Source organism: Alexandromys fortis, unplaced genomic scaffold (assembly GCF_014885135.2).
Source record: "Alexandromys fortis isolate MF-2015 unplaced genomic scaffold, M_Fortis_MF-2015_v1.1 scaffold_80, whole genome shotgun sequence".
Classification (NCBI taxonomy): domain Eukaryota; kingdom Metazoa; phylum Chordata; class Mammalia; order Rodentia; family Cricetidae; genus Alexandromys; species Alexandromys fortis.
This window is the reverse complement of record NW_026068174.1, coordinates 8,144,999-8,166,254: the sequence shown is the minus strand read 5'-3', so window position 1 is coordinate 8,166,254 and position 21,256 is coordinate 8,144,999. Positions and strand designations below refer to the sequence as shown.

The window sequence follows — 21,256 nt, the reverse complement described above, 5'->3', positions numbered from 1 at the left end:
TACACTATTACTTGGTCGCCAAATTATAACTCTTACTAAAACATTCTCCATTAAGATTTTGAAAACAATTTTCATCTAGAGACAATTCATGAATTTAAACAGAAATAGTCTGGTAAGGACTTTCAGCCTGCTTCACCCAGTTTAGGGAGGTTAGGTCTACATTCCCACCACTGAGTACAATACAGATGTTCTTCACTTCTGGAGAGACTGTTTGGAAATGCTGGGACAGCACTGCAGCCAATCCAACACCAGCAGTAGGCTCAATGAGCAGTTTCATTCTCTCCCACACCAGTTGGGTTGCATGCTGTTGGCACAGAAAGGAGTAAGGATTAATGAAACAAACAATATAGGAGGTTAAGTTCTGAACACCAAATGAAGTAGATGTTTGGGTTTGTTTCGATGACTGTGCTTGCTAATAAAGTGCATATACAAGTCAGCCTAGCTCTGCTACTGTCAGGGTTCCCATGTGTTAAGTTAATCCTCTGTTCATAAATTTCTTTTGCCTAGGAAGTTAGACTTGCTGTTTTCTCATCACAGTCTTACCTTGATTTCATCCTCTGTGACAGTGAAGACATCATCCACAAGGTCCCTTATAATAGGCCAAGTATTTAAGCCAATGCTTGATTTGACACCATCTGCTATGGTTTCTGGAGGGTGAAGATTGGGAGTCAGTTCTCCTTTCAGTTTGGACTGGTAGCAGTCATCTGCATTCAAGGGTTCTGCAGCGTAGACCTTCACACTAGGTTTCAGGGCCTGGGCAGAGGAACAGAGACTGTACACTGGCAGCTTTGCCTGCATACCTGAAGAAGGCATACTAGATGACACATTTTCCATGTTCCAGAAGGGTCTTTCTTTTGATACCAAAATGGAAATATGACCTTGAAGCACTTTAATAAAAGTTGTATCTGATGACTGACTTAATTGACTAAATTACAACTGGTTCTAATAATTTGGGGAGAGTAATAGTTTAGTGAGGTGGACTTGGATGCTGCTCATCCTCAGTTGCTTTTATGCTGTGCTATCATACATGAAAAGGACAGTGAGGCAAAGGAGGCCACAAAAGAATAGTAATTTGGGGGCATGGTGAGAAACTGTCCACAATGCAGTGTGATACAGGTCCTAATCCAGAAAGTCCTTTTAACAGTTTTCTCACCTTAATTGTAATGGCTATTCCAGCAACCATTCCTCCTCCCCCTACTGGTACCACCAGTGCATCCACCAAAGGAACCTTTAGTAAAAATATAAATAAGCCAATTAATAAAGTTTTATATATGTAAAACCACTTTTCTATTGGCCAAATGGGATGATGGCATTTTACCTGGTTCAGGACTTCCAGGGCAATTGTCCCTTGTCCAGCTATCACTGCAGGCTCCTGGTTGGGATGGACCAAGATGCCTTCTGTTTCTTGCATAATTCTTTGAGTGACCTTTTCTCTAGACTAAAAGGTAGCATTAATGTAGCTTAACTTGACTTACAGTAAGTCCCCAAAAGTACAATTCAGTCACAACACTTCAAAGACAATTTTTCAGATTTTCATAAACATGGTATGTCTGAGTGCTTGTGAGAAAAAATAGATTTTTCTTTGGGTGGCTGAGGGGCTTTAATTATGTGACATGAACAAGCTGTGGATCTTTTAAATGTTTGAAGGTGTTAATGAATGTGAAGTGTACAAAGTAGAATTACCTGGCCTTTTCTGGAGAACTGCTAAGGGAGAGGATAATACAGTAAGAGGTGAGGCAGAAAGACAGCATGGTTAGACCATCCCAAGAACTCTGGTGGCTGAGACAGTGAGTGCTTAGTGCTTACAAGGCGCCAGCACCAGATCAAAACAAAACCAACCCTGAGGCTGAGGAGATGGCTCAGTGGCTGCTCTAGAAGACTTGGGTTCAATTCCCAGCACCTACATGACAGCTCATAACTGTAACTCCAGTTTTGCTGAATCCTTAGCCCTCATACATACATGCAGGCAAAAATAAAAAAGGTGGCACACACCTTTAATCCCAGCACTCCGGAGGCAGAAGCAGGTGGATCTCTTGAGTTCGAGGCCAACCTGGACTATAAGAGCTAGAACTGATGCTGGGTGGAACCATGGTAGGAACTGTTAAAAGGAACTGGACTGAGCCAGCAGTGGTGGCTTGTCTTTAATCCCAGCGCTTGGGAGGCAGAGGCAGGCCTGATCTACTAGAACTACGTTCAGGACAGGCCCGAAAGCTACAGTGAAACCGCCTCCAAAAACAAAACAAAAAAAAAAAAAAAGGAAGGAGGGGGCTGGACTAAAAGTTTTGGTTTTCTTTTTAAGATTTTTATCACATCTATTCAATTTTGCATATGTGTAGAGGTCAGAGAACTGGGAGTCCTCTGCTAAAGCTGTTTGGGTCCAGGAATTAAACTTGGGTTAAGTTTGGCAGCAGGTGTCTTTGCTTGTTAGCCGGCTTCAAAGCCCTGCCCCCATATTTATTTATTTATTTATTTATTTATTTGTTTGTTTATTTATTTGTTTGTTTATTTTGGTTTTTCGAGGCAGGGTTTCTCTGGTTTTGGAGCCTGTCCTGGAACTAGCTCTTGTAGCCCAGGCTGGTCTCGAACTCACAGAGATCCGCCTGCCTCTGCCTCCCTTTATTTTTTTTTTTAATCTGCAAGGACAGATGTTCTGGATGTGGTGTTTGGGAGTTATCTAAGATTTTTGTTTTTCCTTGAACAACTAGAAAGAGAAGTGATGTTATTTGATGAGGTTAGGAAGACTGGAATGGGAAGAGAGGAGTCAGGCCAGGAATCTGGTGTTAGACAAAATTATTGATGTCCAGGGAGGAAAGTTGGGCTGCTGAAGCATAGGTGAAATGTTGCAATAAGAGCGGCGGTGCTGCGTCCCTGGCACCCGGCCGCCCACATGGCTAGCTTATGCCCGAAATAATTACATGGAAACTGTATTCTTTTAAACACTGCCTCGCCCGTTATCTGTAGCCTCTTACTGGCTAGCTCCTACATATTAATCTAACCCATTTCTAATAATCTGTGTAGCCCACGAGGTGGCTTACCAGAGAAGATCTTAACCTGCGTCTGTCTGGAGTGGGAGAATCATGGCGACTCCCTGACTCAGCTTCTTTCTCCCAGCATTCTGTTTTGTTTACTCCATCCACCTACGGGTTGGCCTATCAAGGGGCCTAGGCAGTTTATTAATAAGAAATCACTCCCACATCAGTGAAACATCTTTAAGCATTTAATTTCTGGGACTGGAGAGATGGCTCAGTGGCTAAAAGGACTGACTGTTCTTCCAGAGGACCAGTTTCAGTTCCCAGCACCCACATGGCAGCTCACAACTGTTTGTAACTCTATTTCCAGCGTATCTGACACCCTCACACAGACATACATGCAGGCTAGACACTACAACACATAAAAAGAAAAATTTAATTTCTGACTGGACAAGGTACATATGACTTTAATTCCAGTACTCTGGAGGCAGAGGCAGGTGGATCTCTCTCAGTTCAAAACCATCCTACTTTATATATAGTGAGTTCTAGGATAGCCCTATCTAGACAGACCCTGTCTTAAAAATAAAGTCTCCCCATCCATCCACCCATCCGAGGAGACAGGGTTTCAAGTAGACCTGCCTGAGGCTAGTCTTAGAACCAAGGATCCTTAGTCCAAGGATAACTTTGAACTCCCGATCTTCCCTCGCATACTTCCCAAGTGCTGAGATTACAGGCAAGTAGCAATCATAGCCAGGCGATGGTGGCGCACGCCTTTGATTCCAGCACTTGGGAGGCAGAGGCAGGCGGATCTCTGAGTTCGAGGCCAGCCTGGTCTACAGAGCTAGTTCCAGGAGAGGCTCCAAAGCCACAGAGAAACCCTGTCTCGAAAAAACAAAACAAAACAAAACAAAACAAAAAAAGTAGCAATCATATCAAGCTGTAATACTCTGAGAAAAAAAAAAAAACTTACTCTGTAGCTCAGACTGGTCTGGAAGTTGCCATTCTGTGTCCTGAGTGCTAGAATAGACATATGCCACCATGCCTGGCTTTAGTCATATGCTGAGGATGGACAGATGGGGAAAAGGCTGGCCACGCTAAGGCAAAGAGGAAGCTTCCAGTAAGGGAGGCAGGCAGATAGCCTGTCAAGTGAAACTATTAAGTGATGCTGAACACTCCCTCCTTACCTCATCACTCGGTTCACTATATACTATAGAGGCCCCGTAGGCTTGTATTGCCAGTTTCTTGCAGTTGGGAGCCGTCTGAGGCACCACAATGTAAGCAGGAATCCCTGGGAGGGGAAGAACATGGTTAGTGTGAGGTGCTTCTAGGAGAGAAACTTGCATCATTTTGCTTATGAGCAAACAGGGGTTTCTTTGGAAACTTATTTTCCATGGCTGTCATCCCTCTTACTATAATTAGGGTAATTTCCCACTCTTTGATACTACTCTGGACCCTGAGAAACATAGTACCTTCCAGTTTGGCAGCATAGGTGAGAGCCTGGCCATGGTTCCCACTGCTGTGAGTAACAACGGCTTTGGGTTTCCCCTCCAGAGGGTCAGGAATTAAGCCTCTGATGGCATTAAGGGCACCACGGATCTGGAAGAGATGTTGAATTACAAATGGTGCATCATTTTAACAATGGAGACATGTTCAGAGAAATGGATTCACCTGTTTCATTGTGCAAACTGTAGAGGGTATTTACACAAACAGCCTGCTATGCACCCAGGCTATGTGGTAGAGCTTCCTGCTCCCAAGCAATAAACAAGCACGGCAAAAATACTGAGCACATGCACACCAAGTTTACAGAATACTTTTCACAATAGTAAATTAGCTTATCATAACTGCTTTACTTTGTAAATTAAAAAAAAATATTTAGCTGAGTGGTGGTGGCTCAAGCCTTTAATCCCAGCACTTGGGAGGCAGAGAGAATCTCTTGAGTTTGAGGCCAGCCTGGTCTACAGAGTAAGTTCTAGAATATTTAGGAATACAGAGTGAAACCTCATCTCAAAAAACAAAAACAAACAAACAAAATAAAACTAAACACAGGGTCTCATGTGGCCCAGGCTGGTACTGAATTTGCTCTGTAGCCAAGGACAACCTTATTGTTGATTTTTCTGTTTAAATTACACAACCTTGTACAGCTGTACAAAAATACATCCAAGTGTGGTGATGGTGCACACCTTTAACTATTTAGAGACTAGGGGCTGGAGAGATGGCTCAGAGGTTAAGAGCATTGCCTGCTCTTCCAAAGGTCCGGAGTTCAATTCCCAGCAACCACATGGTGGCTCACAACCATCTGTAATGGGGTCTGGTGCCCTCTTCTGGCCTGCAGGCATACACGCAGAAAGAATATTGTATACATAATAAATAAAAAAAAAACTATTTAGAGACTATTCATGGGACCGTAATTGTAAGGGATTTTAGGTTGTGTGAAATAGACATAGCAATGTTCTAAACCTGGTACCCAGGACGTGGAAACCGCAAAAAGACATTTGTTTACCACCAGCCACCCCATTAGTGGGCAGGAGAATAAAACAAACAACAGATTGGGAAAACAAAATGAATTTTTACCTTAAAAGACCCAGTTTTCTGGAAGAGTTCGCATTTGAAGAAAAGACTGCGTCCTGCTATTTGGTTCAAAATGGAGCTTGTTAGTACTGGCGTGAGGTGGACAGAATCTCGAATGTTCATATGGGCTTTTTCAACATCAGCAAAGGAGATGCAGTACTGAGCACACATGGTTCTGAAACCCAGGAACAAGACAAGGGGTCAAAGCACAGTCCAAACGATGTTTAAAGAACTGAAACAGGAGCAGAGCCTGGGGGCTGGAGTGCTATGTGGAACTGCCCACTACTGGATGCTGGGGTTTCTCTTCAGACAGGAACTTCCTCTTTGCCACGCAAACCTCTTGGTACTGCTACAGATATGCACCTTCATCATTGTATAGCCAGGCCTTGAACGCACAGAGATCCGCCTGCCTCTGCCTGCTTGTGCCGTTACATCTGCTGTTTTGTTTTGAGAGTCAAGTTTCACTATGTCGTCCAGACTGGAATAAAACCCAAGGGATCCTCCTGTCACAGCCTTCTGATTGCTGAGACTACTTATGTGTGCCACTGTACCCGGCTTAGATTTTTCAGGTGGCTCAGCAGCTTACGGCACTTACTGCCCGACCTAAGTTTGGTCCCCAGGACCCACATGATAGGAGAAGTGACTCCCTCAAGTTGTCTTCAGACCTCCACACAGGTGCCTTGGCGTGCATGGCCTACATACACACTCACATGAATATATCTGGGAGTGGTGGCTCACACCTTTAATCCCAGCACAATGGAGGTAGAGGCAGGTGGATCTCTCTGTAATTCCAAGGCCAGCTTGGTCAACACAGTACACTTCAGGTTACCTAGGGTTACATATTGAGACTGAGTAAATACATGAACAAAAGTTATTTTGAGAAAAAAAAATTGGTTTTCCCCTTGGTTTTTTGAGACAGGGTCTCTGTTTGACAGCCCTGGCTGTCCTGGAACTGGCTTTTGTAGATCAGGCTGACTTTGAACTCAGAGATCGGCCTGTTTCTGCCTCCCAAGTGCTAAGATTAAAGTCATGTGCCACCCAGCTGATTTTTATTTTTAAAAGATGTAAAAATTTTATGTGTCAATTTGAATGTATGTTACATGTGTGCACAGCATGTCTATGTGTGCATGTGCCCACTGAGGCCAGTGGATTTCTGGAGCCTGTGCTGAGCTGCCTGCTACGATTGCCGGGAACCAAACTCAAGTCATCAGGAATGGCAGTGAGCACTCCTAACTCATCAGCCATCTTGTTTTCACTTTTTGGGTGATTCTGCCAGGCTATGATGCTCAAGCTCACACTCCTCTTGCTTCTACCTCCCGATTGCCAGAATTAGCCATGAGCCAATATTTCTGGTTTACAGGTTTTGTTTGTCTTATATAGCCCAGGATGGGCTCAAGCTTGATATGTAGCCAAAGATAACCTGAATTCCTGGTTATTCTGCCTTCATTTTTCAAACGCTAGGATTACAGGCATGTGCCACCAAGCCTGGCTGTATTGTTAATTTTTATTCTTTTGGGAAAGGGCCTTGCTTCTATAACACAGGCTAGTCTGGAACTCACTGAGTAGAACAGGGTGTCCTTGAATTTACACCAGTCCTCTTGCTTTGGCCTCCCCATCCCTGGGATTATAGTATGAACCAACCATGCCTGCCTCAGTCCTATCCTTTTTCACTTTTTATTTAGTTTGGTTTTTGTGAAAGGGTCTCATGTAGCCCAGACTGGCCTCAAATTTGGTATGTAGCAAATAACCTTGAAATCTTAACTGTCCTGCCTCCATCTCCCAAGCGCTGAGATTTCACATTTCAGGCCTACATCATGCTTTAGTGCCTTTTTCTTTTCTTTCTTTCTTTCTTTCTTTCTTTCTTTCTTTCTTTCTTTTTTTTTTTGCTTTTTGAGACAGTGTTTCCCTATTAGCAGCCCTGGCTGTCCTGGAACTAGCTCTGTAGACCAGGCTGGCCTCCAATTCACAGAGATCCGCCTGCCTCTGCCTCCTGAGTGCTGGGATTAAAGGTGTATGCTACCACTGCCTGGTGCTTTAGTACCATTTTAATAAATAATTTTGTATGCTTCAAAAACATATATATTACCTGACTGTTAAAATCAAACATTTTCTTGCTCCATTTGGCTCAGCTTCCTCAGAGTTTCCAAAATTGTATCTAAAGGTGTGCACAGTTCTAAGACATCTGGTATCACTCTATTGTAGTAACTGTTAGTTTTGTAACATTTGACACTGCTGCCAAGATGATTGTATCAGTTCATACAACAGTATCTAAAGGATTGTCCATTCACTCTGCCTTGTTATGTATATATATATTTGTTCTTTCTTTTTTTAAGGGGTGGGGTGAGGGGAAGAGACAAGGTTTATCTATGCAGCCTTGGCTATCCTGGAACTCACTTTGTGGATCAGACTGGCTTTGAACTCAGAGATCTGCTTGCCTCTGCCTCCTGAGTGCTGGGATTAAAGGTGTGCACCACCACTGCTTGGCTAGCTATATTGATGTTTATTAAATTTTATTCCCAATGTGTATTGGGGTGGGTGCCCATGACATGGCATCAGAGAACAACTTTGGGAGTTGATTAATTTCTCCTACCATGTGGGTCCTAGGGATTATACTTGGATTGTCAGGCACCTCCAAGAGTCTTTACCCAGCCTGCTATATCATTTTTTAAATGAGACAGGGTTTCTCTGTAGTTTTAGAGCCTGCCCTGGAACTAGCTCTTGTAGACCAGGCTGGCCTCGAACTCCCAGTGATCTGCCTGCCTCTGCCTCTCGAGTGCTGGGATTAAAGGCGTGCGCCACCACTGCCCGGCACTTACTGATATCTTATATGATTATGAAGAGTAAGACTTTTGCATGTTTATTATGTAATGAGACACTTTAGTAGATTATTTTGTTAGCTTTTAAAGTGTTTTCCCCACTCCCCCATGTAGAAGATGGGATCCAAGAACTCAGGGATCTTCTTTTTAAAAAGATGTATTATGTACGGGCATGGGTATGCCTGTGTGAGCTCATGTGCACCACATACATTCTGGAACTGGAGTTACAGTGACTGTGAGCCACCCTCTGCCTCTGTTGCAAGTCCTAGCAGTTCTACAGCTGGTGTCCCTTAACTTTTTAGTCTTTCTAACTTCAGATATGGCTTAAGGTAGTTTTTCAAGGAGTATCTTTAAAATTAACTGCTCTTCAGTTCTCAGATCAGCTTCCACAGGACTGAAGAGTTTCTTTTGGCATGACTAAGGAAAGGCTTGTGTGGGAAATCCCAGAAGCAAGGATAGCTATAGGTCTAGTTCTTCCTCATGGCTTCCAGGCTCTGGCCAGTTCCAGGGCTGAGGGCTCACACAGATACCACACAAAACCTTAGAAATCTTTCATTACATCAGATCCTCTTGGGAAACTCAAAACTGCAAAGATAAACATAGTTCATACAATAATTCCCTGGTGCTGCTTCACGTTCAGAAAATAAGCCCTCAAAACCATCCAGGAAAAATAACAGGGCTATGTGATGGTCCAGCAGTCAACACTAGCTGGTCTTGTAGTGGTCCTGGGTTCAGTTCCCAGCACCTACACTGTCTGTAACTGCAGTTCTAGGAGATCCAAGATCCTCCTCTTCTGACCTCCTCAGACACCAGGTACACTTGTGTACAGTCATACATGCAAGGCAAAACACTCATACACATGGGATAAAATAAAACATGAAATCTATTCTTGGTGTGGTAATTACAAAGTGAGACTCTATCTCAGGGAAAAAACAATGAAGAACACTAAATATTGTGGGCCCATGAGATGATTACAGCCCCTCATGCGAGTGCAGCTCAATCCATTCCTGGACAGTTCTGCCCTTGAAACAGCCCTGCTGCTGTTGAGCAAGGCTACATTACTTAAGACACTCTTCCTTGTTTGCTTTTTTCCTGTTTTTATTTTTTTTCCTTTAAGGACAGAGTCTTGGGTAGCCTACAATGGCCTGAAACTTGGTATGTAGCAGCTCCAGGATGACCATGGACTGCTGACGATCCTGCCTCTACTTCTTTTTTTTCCCCCACGAGACAGGGTTTGTGTTCCCCTGGCTGTCCTGGACATAGTTTTGTAGACTAGGCTGGTCTTAAACTCAAGAGACTCACCTGCCTTTGCCTCCCGAGTGCCGGTATTAAAGGCATGTACCACCGCCACTGCCCAGCTCTGCCTCTACTTAAGTACTAGGATTACAGATGTATAAGATTACACTCAGCTTTCAATTTTTTTTTTTTTTTTTGGCTTTTTCGAGACAGGGTTTCTCTGTGGTTTTGGAGCCTGTCCTGGAACTAGCTCTGTAGACCAGGCTGGCCTCGAACTCACAGACATCCGCCTGCCTCTGCCTCCCGAGTGCTGGGATTAAAGGCGTGCGCCACCACCGCCCGGCAGCTTTCAATTTTTTAAGGGCTGTGGAATACTATTAAGCCCCTGATCAGGTAAGTGCCATGTTAGGATACATATATATGTAATAAAATTTTGCAGTTTTGGACACAGGTTCTTACTATGTAGGCTAAACTGGCTTTGGTGTTGAATTCATGATCATTTTGGCTCCGTCTTCCAAGGCATAGGGTCACATATACCCCATTTTCAGAAAACCACTCACTACTGCATACAGTGAAAAGGAAAGGGACAAAAATTTAACCAAGGAGCCTAATACAGAGGAATTTCAGTACACAGGAGAGGCAAAGGAGGAGTGAATGGCAAAAACAGAGATAGAAAAAAAAATCCTTTTATGGAAACACAAACTTTAAGGGACTAAAGATGTCCTTCAGATAGGGTCTTGCCTAGTAGCATGAGGGCAGCCCTGGGTTTGATCCCCAGCTCTGCATAAAACAAGGTGATAGTGTAAGTTAGTATCAGGTGAAGGCAGGAGGATAAGAAGTTCAAAGTCATCTTTGGGCTACCCAGTGAGTTTCAGGCCAGCCTATGCTACCATGAGTACTATATCAAAACATAAAAACCTCCAAAAACCCCAAAATCTCCCTAGATAAGATATATAAATGGCTAATGACCACATTAAAATACCCAGAATCACAAATCATCAGAAACATGCAAATCAAAACTCCAATGGGCACCACCTCTAACCATAGCATTAGGCCAGAGCAGAGAGAAGTGGGAAAACAGGTGTCCGAATAGAGTAATCAGGGTGTTATGGGAGACACTACACTAGTTCCTAAAAACAATGGACATACGCTATCACCTGAACCAGTAATTCCATCCCTCGAGGTAGATCAAAGAACCAAAAGCTGTGTTTCATCAAGGTGTATCAGGCCTTTGCACCAGACCTTTGCACAAATGACTCCATAATGGAATTACCATTTAGGCTGTAAAACACAGCATGTATTCAGGACTGCCTGCCAACACTAAAACAAAGGCCTACTCCATCAAAGTCCATAGTGATGGGAAGGTCTCTACAACTACTGCCTCTGTAGTTCTGCTTCAGCTAACTGTTCTTCTTAACTGAAGTATGTCTACCCAGAGCTTAAAAGCTCACCCTAAAGAAGGCTCAGTGCTACACTGGGATCCAAACACCCAGTGTAGTTACAGACCAGCTAATAAGGACTTTTCGTTGGCTTAAACCTATGCCTAATCGTCTTCTCTGGTGAATACCCCACAACCAAGGAGATTTCTGCACTCCCATATTCATAGCTACATTATTTATAAGAACCAAAAGAAGCCTATGGCCACTAACATACAGATGTCCATGCATATGCAATTTGCACATAAAATGTAAGTCATATTTAATAGGAGGAAATTCTGACATGTTGTAACACAGATGGACACTGAGGACATTATGCTAAGAGAAATAGGCTATTTGCAAACACTACATGATTCCAATGATGTGGGATACATATAGTAAGAAAATTCAAAGAAAGGGTAGTAGATGGGCTGAGTTTAGGACGGTGGAGGGCTGTTTAATAGGTATAAATGGGTTTGGGTATGTAACGGGATACATTAAACAACAAAAAGCACACACTCAGAAAATGGTTAAATGGTACATTTTATGTGTATTTTATCACAATTGAAATAAACTGAAAATAAGAGGTAACAGCAGTTATACTTAGGCCTATTGGTTGCGATGACTAATTTCCCTTGTTAACTTGATTTTGCTAGAATCAACTAAAACCCAAGCAGCTGGGCATGCCTGGCAAGGGTTTTCTTGATTGGAGCATTTGGGGTGAGACAACCTATCCTAAATCTGGGTCACAACTTTGGTGGGAGCCCACAGAAAGACATGGAAGAGGGAAACATCTGCTATTTGACTGCTTGCGCTCACTCTTGCTGGCAAGTTCTTTTGTGGGTATTAGAGCCAGCCTCTTCAGGATTCCAACTTAGTGTGGACTAAACATTACCATGTACTTGGTTTTTATGACAAGACATAGCCACTGTGGGATTAGCCACCTCAGCCTACCAGGGACTCTAATACATATACTTTATGCACACACATAGTTCATTCTTTCAGTTCTGTTCCTTGGCGACTCTGACTGACAAGTTTGCAAGTGAGAGAGCCTTAGTCTGAAGCAGCTTAGGCAGAGGATGAGGGCTTCCAGGTTCACTGGCTCATGGAGTCTGAGGAAGGGCTGGGCACACCACAGAGGGGATATGGAGCTTCAGCAACAACTGCAACCAGGGGCTTGGGAGCTTCCATGAGTCTCAGTTTCTCACCTCTGCTGCCTTTGGCATGTCGGCTTCCTTTTCACAGCAGACCAGCTGGTTCCACACGACAGGACACATGGCTGCTGACAGTTCCTGTGTTTTACATTTTATGGCTTCCACACTGAAGAGGGATTTTCTCTCACTTTCAGTTCAAAAAATTCTGGGTAAGGACTCTGACTGGCCCATCTTGGCCCAGGACCAATGTGGCAAAGGGTGAAAGGTCATTTAGGAAATACTATGTAATAGAAGTAATTTATGGAAACATGAAAAAGAAACAGAATGAGATCTATAACACAATATCAATTATGTACATTTAAAATACATACATAAAACATTATATATTATGCAAAGATACATGTATATTTAAAGACATCTATCAAGCACATTAAAGCCACTAAAGAAGAAGTGATGAAGAATGACTGGGTACTAAAGTAAACATAAAGGTAAAACGAGAAAGATCTTGTTAACGACGGCGAACAAAATAGTATGATCACCTCGAGTCTCTGTGTCTGATGGAAAACAGAAGTGTAAGAGGGAACCAAACTCCCAGGCAGGCGTTAAAGGCAGTTTTCAGAAGAGAAAGGGAGAGAGCTGGAGAGATGGCTGCCAACTCTGACAGCCTGAGTTCCATTCCTGGCACACACATGGTGGAGGGAGAACCAACTCCTGCAGTTATCCTCTAACTTCCACATGTGAGCTCAGACACAATAAAAAATGTAATTAAATTTTTGATGGGATGTAGCAGTGGCTACCTCGGAACTCATTATATAGGCCAGGTTAGTCTGGAACTCGGAGAGATCTGCCTGCCTCTGTATTCCAGATGCTGGGATTGAAGAGGTGCACAGCCACACCCACACCCAGTTCTCCTTTCTTTCTTTNCAGTAGCTTGCTCCTGGAAACATGTCGCGGGAGGCTCCTGTTATTCTGGTCTCTAGATCCCAGAGTTAATTTTAGAAGGAGAATTTGGAAGTTAGATGCAGAACAATCTCAAAAGAGACAATTTATCTACATACAAGGAAACACTGTGATGTCATCGCTATGGAGTTTAATAAAAGTATAACCAACATTAATTTAAAATGTAACAAGTGCTAAAATTTATGCCTTTTGCTGATATATAATAGCAGCCCTACCATCTTAAAAAAATAACTTTCCATGTTTATGTAAGATTAGACTGGGGCTCAAAGAGCTTAAGTAGCTTCCTTGAGGTAATAAAATTAATAAATAACCACAGTGTGGTGACTGGACCTCCTCACACCCCCTCCTCATCCTACGCCCCTCCCCCCGCCGGATTCCTTGTCTTTTATATTCAGAGCTTGTGCTCTTTCCTCTGTGTGGGTTGAGATATGTGTGAGCTTCAGTTTGCTAGGACTGGACGAAACTTGGTCAGTGATGCTCTGAGATCGGTGTTAGTCTCCCTGCTGGTCCTGATGAGGTTGCTAACTATGGAGAAGGGGAGGGTGGTCATTACATCTCCCAGAGGCTTCTCAGCTCAGTTCAAGTGCCCATCTAGGCTTTGGGGTTTCCCTTTATCTGACCAGAGAGATGATCCCTCTTCTCTACACCTTTTCATGACAATTAATATTTATTGCACTTCCACATAACTCCATACAGTGCCGAGGACGTTAGCGTAAGCAGGGTAAGTGCTTGGCCACGGAGTCCCATCCTGCGTCTTAACTCTCATCCATGTTTGGTTGAGTGACTTGAAGTTCATCAAGACCATAAATGACACCTCTTCCCTGCTGAATGACCTGATGGTGTTTTTTCTCACTACATCTTCAAGTGACCAAACGAACTAGATGAATACCTACAATATTGGTAGATAATAATGAAAATGTATATTGTTCAATCCTTTGCTCATTTTGAGGAGGTCTGTAGAATAGGTAAAGGCTTTCCTGAATAGAATTAAAAAAGACAAAAAGTAAATCCCCCTAGTGTTCATAAAATCACCGGGTGTACTCCTTCATATAACTTTATTAAGATAACTATTTTGTAATAAAAAGGGACTTATTTCCAGTTGGCACCAGACCTAGGTGCCATCAAAGTTTGTGGTATCAGTGGTAACTACAACCAATGTAACCTCAAAATGCTCCAGGAAAGAATTCCTAGCCATGGTCACTGACAGAAACATCGTTCCTCTCATCTGGAAGCTCGTTTTGTAGACCACCTTACCTTATATAAATTTGCATTTAAAAATGTAGTTAAGAGAAGGCAGTTAAATATAACACGTATTAACACATATTTGTTTTCCCTGATTCATTTATCAAATATCTGATTATTAAACTTATTTTTTAGAAATTCTAGTGATAAAACAACTGGATATGGTGGTTCACTTCCATCATTTCACAGCTGGAGCGGGGGAGGCTGGAAGATGGAACCTCAAAGTCACTTTATTTGAAAGAAATATAACTAAACAATTGAGCTATTGATTATGATGCTCTTAGGTTCCTGCTTCCCTCCAGTTGTATTGTGGCTTTCCCATCCCATCATTGTACAAAGCATTTAGAATCAGGAGGTTGACCCACCCTCCTGCCTCTCTTCTCCTCTTAAACCATTTTGGATTTAAAAAGTCTTGCTCCTAGTTCCTTCACTTTGGAAAAAAGAATTTTGCCTCGCTTTTACTTCCCTGTTTGTTTCTTGTGGCACTGAAATCGTTTTTAAACATTTATGCAGGTTGAATGCGGAGAGGAGCGCCCTCTGCCCTGGAAAAGATACTCAATAATCGTTTATGAAGTGGCCACATTGCACTCCCCATAAGACAGCTATAGGACAAGACACTTGAAATTGTAAAGACTGAAAATATAGTGGCTTCCAGCAAGTGTTGGCATATCATAACTCGCAAGCCGGCTGACTGTTTTCATAAATAAAGTTTTATAGGAACATAGCCATGTCCACTCATTTGCATATTGTCTTTGGTTGCTACAATGGTGGGGACTGAAGAGTTATCCAGACACCATCTGGCTGGAAAATCCCAAAATATTTTCTATGTGGCCCTTATGAACAAGCTTGCCAGCCCTTAGTTTAGCATATTAGTTATGTCTTGTTATATAGCAAATAACCCCAAGATCTAGAAACTGAAGGCAGTACTTATTACTTCATTGTTTCTGTAGGCCAGGGTGCAAGCTTCCCAAGGGGTATGATTCTAGAACAGGACCCCTTATGAGGCTATTGGACCCCGTGGGACCCCCCTGAAGCATCCCCTTGTAGCTCTTACACATGGCAGATCTCAGTGTCTCATTGACCGTTGACCAGGGACCTCGTTTCTGAACCATCTGGTCTTTATCATGGGCAGATGTTGCAGATGTTCCCTCAATGCAGGCGATGGGGTGGGGGTATGGTTGGGGGGAGTCTTTTTATCAGGGGTGAGCGGAACAGTATTCAACATCTCCCTGTCCAACACAAACTTGATCTTTTGGCCTCCAAGCTCCAAAGTGCTGGGATGCAAGAGGGTGCTACCAAATTCAGCTGGCTTCTTTTGTAACTAAATCTGGGGTACACTGTAGCTTTTACCTGACCGGGGGTTTTTAGACATAAGCTCTAAGTCCAGCCCACATGTGAGAAGAAGGAATGAATTCTCCATAGGGATGGATACCACATTGGAAGCTAGCTAGGATTTTGCTTGCTTATCTGTTCAACCTTAGCCTTTTGTATAGTCACAATTTGCATTATCTTTTATCACTGGAGTTCTGGCATTTACCACCATGAGAACCAAGGAAAGCCAAGCAGGGCAATGCTGAAGTCAATGACCAGCCTCATTCTGAGGCTCCCAGAGAGGTGGCTAGTCTGGTTGAGACCTTCCGGTCAAATCAAGGCTAAAAAGAAATACTTTGAAACCCCACAGGACACAAATGCTCAGAGAACAGACTTCTGACCAAGGTAAGGCTCGCTGGAGGCAGTTGGGAGAGGACTTTGCCAACAGTGAGAATTTTAATTTGGTCAATATTCAACACATATTTATTGAATTCCTGGTAAGCTCAGGCAGTGTGGAGCCTTTGTGGAGACAGCAAGCCACTTGGAAGGGAAGGTGGCCTCAGTCAGGAAGCATGTGAAGGCAGGTGTTTCCTGCCTGCGGTGACAGCCAATAAGTGACCTCCTAAGCTTTGACCCCTTCTTCAGTGTTTGTGGGAAGGAGATGATAGTTACATAAAATGGTAGCAGGTAGAATGGAGAGTCTAGACACTTTTTAGTTCATTCTTTGTACCCTTGCAGTCCTTGCCAGTTCAAGTGAGTATTTGTAAATGTTTGTTGCCCTAAAGTTTGGGAATCTGTGCAAAGACATTTAATGGCAGAGTCTATAAAAGCTGCAGACCAGTGGTCCTCAACCTTTCTGATGCTGTGACCATTTAATACAATTCTTCATGTTATGGTGACCCCCAACCATGAAATTACTTTTGTTGCTACTTCATAACTGTAATTTTGCTACTGTTATGAATTATAATGTAAATATCTGATATCTCCATGGTCTTATGTGACCTCTGTGCAAGGGTCATTCAGTCCTGAGAGGGGTTGTGACCCAAAGGTTGGGAGTCCCTGCTGTAGACTGTGGAAAGTCTCAACTTGTTAGTTTCTTGTTGCTGTTGCTGCTTTAAATAATACTTCATTTAGTCATTTTATGTAGAGTTGTATTTTTTTCCTAGAGTCAAACTCACACTGTATTTATTTAACATCCGTCTTGTATTCCGTTGTAGAAGCCCCCGCCAAACCCAAACATAGTCTTTTCCTATTGAAACAGATGTAGACAGGAGAGGTTGAGAGAGAGGAGGGAGAACTTGCTTGGTCCAGCTTGAAAGACAAAAGACCATTCAGGGGTTCAGGGGTGTTCGTAGTATGGGGAAGAATGGGAGGGCACGGGTTCTATGGGCAGCTTTGTTTCCAGGGCATTGTGAAAGCTTTTGATCCTCAAATAAAGGTAATTTCTATCTGTGTGACTGAAAGCCCAGTTAGGCGTAAGTAGCCTCTCTCTCTCTCTCTCTCTCTCTCTCTCTCTCTCTCTCTCTCTCTCTCTCTCTCTCGACAGATTCCTAATCTGTAGTTCAGGCTGGTTGGCTTTGAGCTCACAGAGATCTGTTTGCCTCTGCCCTGCTTCCCTAGTGCTGGGACTAAAGGCATGCACATACATGCCCCAGCCCCCCACTTTTTAAAAATTGTATTTTGAGCCTTGGTCTTCCTACATTGCGGGCTTTGAGAATGGAACTCTCTTGCCGTGGTGTTCTGAGTAGCTAGGATTACAGTCATTGGCCACCAAGCTAGGAGTCTTACTCATTGTTTTACTTGATACTTCATGAGTCCTCTAAAACTAAAAATTCAAAATTTCCCCATCAATTTAGTAGCTTTTCAGCCAAGTGGTGGTGCATGCCTTTAATCCCAACACTCAGGAGGCAGAGACAGAAGCAGGTGGACCTCTATGAGTTCGAGGACAGCCTTGTCTGAAGAGTGAGTTCTAGGACAGTCAAAGCTATCCAGAGGAATCCTGTCTCAAAAAACAAAACAAACAAACAGAAAAAAGTAGCTTTATTTCTGTAACTTGACTGTTACTCTTACTCAGTCAGCTACCATAGTTTGGAACTTGTATTATTAATTTTTTGGACCCATGCTCATATTCACTCATCCTTATGTATTTGTTGTGTTTTCCCTGAGTTCTGGTAAATTTCTCTGAGTTCTGTTTTAATAATTAAAGGCTCTCTAGTCTGATCACTGACAGTATCAAATTAAGTTGGCCATGGTTGTCCTAGAGAAGTTTTCTTCTTTTAAATTATTTTTCCTTTTTTTTTTTTTAAATTTTTAACAATAAAAGTTGTGGGGCTGAAAGGATTGCTCAGCGGTTAAGAACAAGTATGGCGGGCTGGAAAGATGGCTCAGAGGTTAAGAGCATTGCCTGCTCTTCCAAAGGTCCTGAGTTCAATTCCCAGCAACCACATGGTGGCTCACAACCATCTGTAAAGGGGTCTGGTGCCCTCTTCTGGCCTTCAGGCATATACACAGACAGAATATTGTATACATAATAAATAAATAAATATTTAAAAAAAAAAAAAAAGAACAAGTATGGCTCTTGTGGAGAACTGGACTTCAGTTCCCAGAACCCACATCAGGTAGCTCATCACTGCCCGTAACTAGCTTCAGAGGGAATCCAATGCCTCTTGTCTTCCTCAGGCACCTGTACTCATGTGGATGTATGCACACAAAGACACATACATACTAATTAAAAGTGAGACAAATCTTTAAAAAAAAACCCATCATGACTTAAAGACTAGAAAATAAATAAATGAATAAATAAATAAGAGTTGGGGCTAGGGATATAATTCAGTCAGTAGGATGCTTGTTCAACCTGTATCAGGCCCTGGTTCAATCCCAGAACAACATTAACCTGACACATCAACATAGGGCCACATCTGTAATCCCATTTTTTAGGAGATGCAAACAAGAGTGTGTTAGAAATTCAAGGTTATCCTTGGCTACATAATGACTTCAAGACCAGCCTGGAAACAACAGACCTTGCCTCGACAAAAGTAAACAAAAGCAAACAATTTTCATACTGAGGCCTTCAACTGGAAAGTAGATTGCTTGCCCTCACCCCCCATATTGGCTTTCAACTGGATTTGCAGCCAAAGATGACCTTGAATTTCTAATCTTTCTCCTTGTACTTTTCAATTGCTGGGATTACAGGCTTTTGCCACAACATCCAGTATATGTGGCATTAGGGATGCTTTTCCTAATTTCTTTCTTTTTTTTTTTTTTTTTTTTTTTATTTTTTTTTTTTTTTTGGGATGGTTTCATGTGATAAAGGCTGGCCAAGGATGACCTTACTCATTGGATTCTTGATCATACTGAGCATAAGCAATATGACCTATACCTTGAGTATGTGTATAGCCTAGGCTAATCTGGAACTCTTGTATCTTCCTGCCTTAGCATCCAAAGTCATGGAGTTAGAGATGTGTGANCAACCATCTGTAATGAGGTCTAGTGCCCTCTTCTGGCCTGCAGGAATACACGCAGACAGAATATTGTACACATAATAAATAAGTAAATAATTTTTTTAAAAAAAATTTATTTATTATGGATACAATATTCTGTTTGCATATATGCCTGCTAGAAGAGGACACCAGACCTCATTACAGATGGTTGTGAGCCACCATGTGGTTTCTGGGAATCGAACTCGGGTCCTTTGGAAGAGCAGGCAATGCTCTTAACCGCTGAGCCATCTCTCCAGCCCCCTAATTTTTTTTTTTTAAAAAGGTTACCTTTTATTTTATTTGTATGAATGCTCTATCTGCGTGTATGCCTTTATTCCAGAAGAGGGCATCAGATTCCATGATAGGTGGTTGTGAACCACCATGTAGTTACTGGGAATTGAACTCATGACCTCTGGAAGAGCAACCAGTGCTCTTAATTGCTGATCCATCTCTTCAGCCCCCTATAGCTCATTTATTTATTTGTTGTTTTTTTTTTTTTTCTTTTTAGCACATACTTTTTCACTGGGAACCGAGGCTTACTGATTAAAGCTAGCTGGCCAGTGAGTCTCAGAGTTCAGCTGTCTCTATCTCCCCTGAATTTTCATTACAAACCTATGAGATCATTCATTCTTAGCTTTTTAAGTGGGTGTTGACAGTTGAACTCAGGTTCATATGAACCTCTGGAAAAGCAGCCAGTGTTCTTAACTGCTGAGTCTTCTTTCTGGCCTCTACTTTCGTTCTGAGAGGAGGTCTTGCTATGTTTTTCAGGCTGGACTTTGAACTGGGTAAGTGATGCTTCTGCAGTCACCAGTTTCCCAACTAGCTGGGACTACACACACATTACAATACCTGGCCTATTTTACTTCTTTGTTCTGTGAGCTATTTAATTTTTCTTTAGATTACAAGTGGTTACAATTCTTTGCCTAATTTGTAGTCATTAACTTTGGTTTTATGTAATTTGTACAATTCTAACTGTGTGTGGTGTATGCATGAACTGTGTATGTGGAGACCAAAGGCTGAAGTTGGCGTCTTGCTCTATTGCTCTCTATTTCTTAATTGCCAACATTTACTAATTTATCTTGTATGTATCTGTGTGGCGCAAGTATGCTACAGTACATGTACAGAGGTCAGAGGACAACATGGGGGAGTTGGTTTCCTCCTACCATGTAGGTTTGGGGACCAAATTCATCAGACTTGGTGGCAAAGCACCTTTATATGCTTGAGTCAGCTTGTTAGTGACTATGTTCTTTAAAAGTAAAAAAATAGTTTATTTATCTATTTCTGTGTATATGCATTCTCTCCTTCTATTATGTAAGTTCCAGGAATTAAACTCACATTGTCAGGCTTGGAGGCAAAAGCCCTTGCCAGTAACCACTTTTTTTTTTTTTTTTTGAGACAAGGTCTCTCACTGACCCTGAAGCCTGCCAGTTTGGCTGAACTTGCTGGCCAGCAAGCCTCTAAGATGCACCCGTCTCCACTTCCCAGCACTGGGAATGCATGTGTGCACCATCATGCCTGGCTTTTACATGGGTTCTGAGGATCTGAACTCAGGCCCTCATGATTGTTCAGCAATTATTCACTGAAACATCTCCCCTGCCTCCAACTTTAACTTTTAAAAACTGAATTCCTTCGTCTTCCATTATCTGAATCTGCTTTACTGTTTTTGTATTACCTACATATTATGTGACCAAATCCCCATTTTAAGAATTAAAACATTACAGATACATATAGAGTTTTCCATCGTCTGCTGTCAGAGCACCTGTTCTCTACTTTTGAGTATTTGGCATATAGTCGACCTTTTTCTTGATGAACAAATACAGAAATTTACATAACCATAAAATTGTTTTTGCCAGGGATGGAGAGATGGCTCAGCGGTTAAGAACACTGACTGCTCTTCCAGAGGTCCTGAGTTCAATTCCCAGCAACCATCTATAATGAGATCTGGTGCCCTCTTCTGGCCTACAGGCAGGATACTGTATAAATAAATAAATTTAAAAAAATTGTTTTTGCTACACATAGATAGAACTATAATATATATTGGTCTGTAAGTAGCCTCTCTCTCTCTCTCTCTCTCTCTCTCTCTCTCTCTCTCTCTCTCTCTCTCTC

At 42.4% G+C, this 21,256-nt stretch overlaps 1 protein-coding gene across 6 annotated transcripts in view; it reads right to left on the bottom strand.

Annotated features, from left to right (window-relative positions):
* Positions 1-50: 50 nt before the first annotated feature.
* Srr (serine racemase) overlaps positions 51-21,256 on the bottom strand; it is a 25,105-nt gene continuing 3,899 nt past the window's right edge. For 3 of the 6 annotated variants that reach the window (XM_050128911.1, XM_050128910.1, XM_050128908.1), the window contains exons 2-9: positions 12,213-12,438; positions 5,541-5,712; positions 4,439-4,565; positions 4,154-4,257; positions 1,319-1,438; positions 1,154-1,228; positions 544-753; positions 51-304 (exon numbers count right to left, since the gene is read on the bottom strand). In XM_050128911.1, coding sequence (XP_049984868.1) covers positions 95-304; positions 544-753; positions 1,154-1,228; positions 1,319-1,438; positions 4,154-4,257; positions 4,439-4,565; positions 5,541-5,708 — 1,014 coding nt within the window. In that variant the 5' untranslated portion in view covers positions 5,709-5,712; positions 12,213-12,438 and the 3' untranslated portion in view covers positions 51-94. Of the gene's footprint in view, positions 305-543; positions 754-1,153; positions 1,229-1,318; positions 1,439-4,153; positions 4,258-4,438; positions 4,566-5,540; positions 5,713-12,212; positions 13,078-21,256 lie in introns of those variants that run through there. The other 3 variants (XM_050128907.1, XM_050128913.1, XM_050128912.1) reach the window with 2 other exon arrangements.